The sequence below is a fragment of the Theropithecus gelada genome, chromosome 14, assembly GCF_003255815.1.
Source record: "Theropithecus gelada isolate Dixy chromosome 14, Tgel_1.0, whole genome shotgun sequence".
NCBI lineage: Eukaryota > Metazoa > Chordata > Mammalia > Primates > Cercopithecidae > Theropithecus > Theropithecus gelada.
Window position 1 is genome coordinate 9,619,062 of NC_037682.1, and position 3,715 is coordinate 9,622,776.

The 3,715-nt window shown below is 54.2% G+C and overlaps 1 protein-coding gene across 3 annotated transcripts in view; it reads left to right on the plus strand.

Moving 5' to 3' along the window:
* Positions 1 to 3,294, plus strand: part of BATF2 (basic leucine zipper ATF-like transcription factor 2) — a 9,558-nt gene extending 6,264 nt beyond the window's left edge. The window contains exons 1-2 of one of the 3 annotated variants that reach the window (XM_025357507.1): positions 939 to 1,146; positions 1,408 to 3,294. In XM_025357507.1, the coding sequence (XP_025213292.1) occupies positions 1,078 to 1,146; positions 1,408 to 2,193 (855 nt within the window). In that variant the 5' untranslated portion in view covers positions 939 to 1,077 and the 3' untranslated portion in view covers positions 2,194 to 3,294. Of the gene's footprint in view, positions 1 to 938; positions 1,147 to 1,407 lie in introns of those variants that run through there. The other 2 variants (XM_025357505.1, XM_025357506.1) reach the window with 2 other exon arrangements.
* Positions 3,295 to 3,715: the final 421 nt, after the last annotated feature.

The following is a 3,715-nucleotide window of genomic DNA, read 5'->3' on the forward strand; positions in this document are numbered from 1 at the left end:
ATCAAAAAAAAAAAAAAAAAAAAAAAAAAAATTCATCATTCAACGTGCAGAAACCAGTCTGGGAATGGGGCCGGTGGCTTTCAGGCCTGTTAGAACTTTGAGTCCAGGGCCAGGCACGGTGGTTCACGCCTGTAATCCCAGCACTTTGGGAGGCTGAGGTGGGCGGATCATGAGGTCAGCAGATCGAGACCACCCTGGCTAACATGGTGAAACCCCGTCTCGCCTAAAAATACAAAAAATTAGCCGGGCGTGGTGGCTGTGATCCTGGCTACTCAGGAGGCTGAGGCAGGAGAATGGCATGAACCCGGGAGGTGGAGCTTGCAGTGAGCTGAGATCGAGCCACTGCACTCCAGCCTGGGCGACAGAGCCAGACTCCGTCTCAAAAAAAAAAAGACCTTTGAGTCCAGGGCCAAAACCATATTTTTATGCAAAACACCCTTGCAACTTCTTCTTTCAAAGTGTCCAGAAAAGGGGACGGGGGGGGGGGGGGGGGTGACTGAAGGAAGTTGTTCAATGTATTCAGCCCCGTGTGAGATGTGGACATAAAATTCTTTCTGCATTTTTACCACTATTGTCATCATAAATGGTTATTTAGAACTGCACATTGATTGTGTCTCAGGGGTTCTCAGAACCGGCATTCAGCAGAATAGAACTTAATAAATGCTGATTCAGGGATGCAGAATCGAACACACTTGTGCTATCAACCTGTAAAACAATCTCCTGAATCCTCCCACAGTGCTCGTAGGGGCGAGTTCTGGGCCCTCAAAAGATCTGGCACTGGCAATAAGCAATCTAGGACAGAATGACATCAAAGTTGCCACGGGAAGGCCCTGTTGGGATTTGCACGGGGAAGGGCGGCGGAAGGGTGTCCAGGCAGAGGAAACAGGAAATGTGGCCAGGAAGCAGAGTTCATGTGAGGGTCAGGAAGGGAGGGGAGAAAGAAAGAAGGCGGGAGAGAGAATACCAGAGGTCTGAGCTGCGGCCACCACACAGGCCTGGAATTCTACCACAGGGAATTTGGTGGGTGCCGGGTGCCTCTAAAGGGCTTTAACCTGCAATTAATGACAGGGTTGCTGAATGGCTCCTGTGGGCAAGGGAATAGGTGGTTTGGGGGGCACATGGGTTGGAGGCCCATGGAGATACCAGGTGAGAAATGGCACTGGCTCTAGGGCACTAGCGGTGGGATGAAAGCAGGTGGATCTGAGCCCCCTCAGGGGGTGGGACAGGGGAGACTTGGTAGGTGGTTATGAAGGGCTGACCAGAGAGTGGCCAAGAGACTCCACTTGGCTATTCCAATGGTGGTGGCATCTGTCTCCTGAAGTTGAGAACCCTGGAAGGGGCCAAGGCTAATGCAGGGCTCCTGACACTGGCTGAGGTTCCCCGCCCCTTCCATCTGCTTCTCTGCAGCAGCACGAGTCTCTGGAGAAAGACAACCTCGCCCTGAGGAAGGAGATCCAGGCCCTTCAGGCCGAGCTGGCGTGGTGGAGCCAGACCCTGCACGTGCATGAGCGCCTGTGCCCCATGGACTGCGCCTCCTGCTCAGCTGCAGGGCTCCCGGGCTGCTGGGACCAGGCTGAGGGGCTCCTGGGCCCTGGCCCACAGGGACAACATGGCTGCCAGGAGCAGCTGGAGCTGTTCCAGACCCCGGACTCCTGTTCCCCAGCTCAGCCGCTCTCTCCAGGTCCACAGCCTCATGATTCCCCCAGCCTCCTCCAGTCCCCTCTGCCCTCACTGTCCCTTGGCCCCACTGTGGTTGCTGAACCTCCTGTCCAACTGTCCCCCAGCCCTCTCCTGTTTGCCTCACACACTGGTTCCAGCCTGCAGGGGTCTTCCTCTAAGCTCAGTGCCCTCCAGCCCAGCCTCACAGCCCAAACTGCCCCTCCACAGCCCCTCGAGCTGGAGCATCCCACCAGAGGGAAGCTGAAGTCCTCTCCCAACAACCCTTCTTCTGACCTGGGGCTTGCATGTCTGCAGAGCAGGGAGCACAAACCTGCTCTCTCAGCGGCCGCTTGGCAAGGGCTGGGTGTGGATCCCAGCCCTCACCCTCTCCTGGCCTTTCCTCTGCTCGCCTCTCTCAAGTCCACTTCTAACCTGGTCTCTGGAGCTGCGTTGGCCCCTTCTTCGGGCTCAGGAAGCAACCTTAGCACACGGGCCTCTCCTCCCTCGCTACTGGGTGCTGCCCTGCGTGGCTGACCAGCTGGCCCAGGATTTCACAGTGGAAAAGGAAGCCACCACTGATGCCTCCCACTGTGACAGGCCCTGTCACCACCAATATCTTATTTCAACCTCACAGTTGACCTGAGAAATCGAGATGATCACTCCACTTTTTCAGACAAGGAATCTGAGGCTCAGGGAAGCCAAGTGACAAGGCCAAGGTCACGAAGCCTTTCTTGGAGCCGGAAACACCACCCTCTGCTCCTCCTTCTCCTGTCCTGGCCCAGGCATCCTAGGGGCTGAAATCCTGGAAACTGAGGGCTGATGTGAGAAGGTTTGTGTGCTGGGATCAGAGAAGGGCTCTCTGCACTCCTACGTGATTGCAGGGCCAGAGCCCTGCGGTCCTAGAAATCCTGACCAAGCTGGGGCAGGTCCAGAGTCCAAGCCCTGGTGGGTAGAGGCCAAGTAGAAGCCCGAACTCTTGCTTCCCCTAGTAGTGTTTTCAGTGCCAAGAAGCTGAACCTGCAGGCTGGAGTTGGGGAGAGGCCTGGAACAGGCCCATCTGGGATTTCTACAGCCTGGGTACTCATAGCCACACCAAGGCTTCTGGGACATTCTGCAGGGTCAGCTCTCCAGGCTGTTCCCAAATAGCTCCCTGCCTCCCCACTGCCCCTAAAACCACAGTGGAAGAGCCATTCATCTCATAAACAAAAAGCAAGAGGAAAGAATGAGGAAGGACCCTGTGCAAGGTTATTTTCAAGCAGTGATGGGCTTGCACCTGACAGCAGAGAGGCTATACCTTTCCTGGTAGCACCCGCCCCTGTGTGGCCCCTAGGCCCCCATTACCCTCAGACCCCGCCTAAGCAGTTCCCTCATTGCTCCTTGGCCTGGGCTAACAGCAGGAAGAGCAGGGCCCAGGACCCGGCGGGAGTTCAGTGATGGTGTCTGCTTCAAGAGGGTGTTTTGCACTCTGACTCCAGGACAAGCATTCTAAGGGGGATTGGGGAGAGAAACCCTGGCTCTTCACCCAGGTTTCACTCATATGTAAATGAAACACTATGTTAGTATTTAACACATTCCTGGATACTGAACACAAGTCTTGGAACATATGTGATGGAAATAAAGTGTTTTGCAATCTTTTCTGCTTTGCCTAGTTGCTTAAACCTCTGGTTGTAACCTATAGAGTCTTTGAAAGAAGAGAGAATAATAGAGATGGGCAACCCCTCATGAACTGGCTAATTAATCTCCCTCCCATACTACAGATGAGGAAACTGAGGCTTAGAGATGAGATGGACTTGCCCAGGTGTATTAGTCAGTGTTCTCTAGAGAAATAGAACCAATAGAATGTGTGTGTGTGGAGAGAGACAGAGAGATTTGTTTTGTTTTTTCTGAGATGGAGTTTCATTCTTGTCACCTGGGCTGGAGTGCAATGGTGCAATCTCAGCTCACTGCAACCTCCGCCTCCTGGGTTCAAGTGATTCTCCCGCCTCAGCCTCCCAAGTAGCTGGGATTACAGGTGCCCGCCACCACGCCGGCTAATTTTTGTATTTTTAGTAGAGGT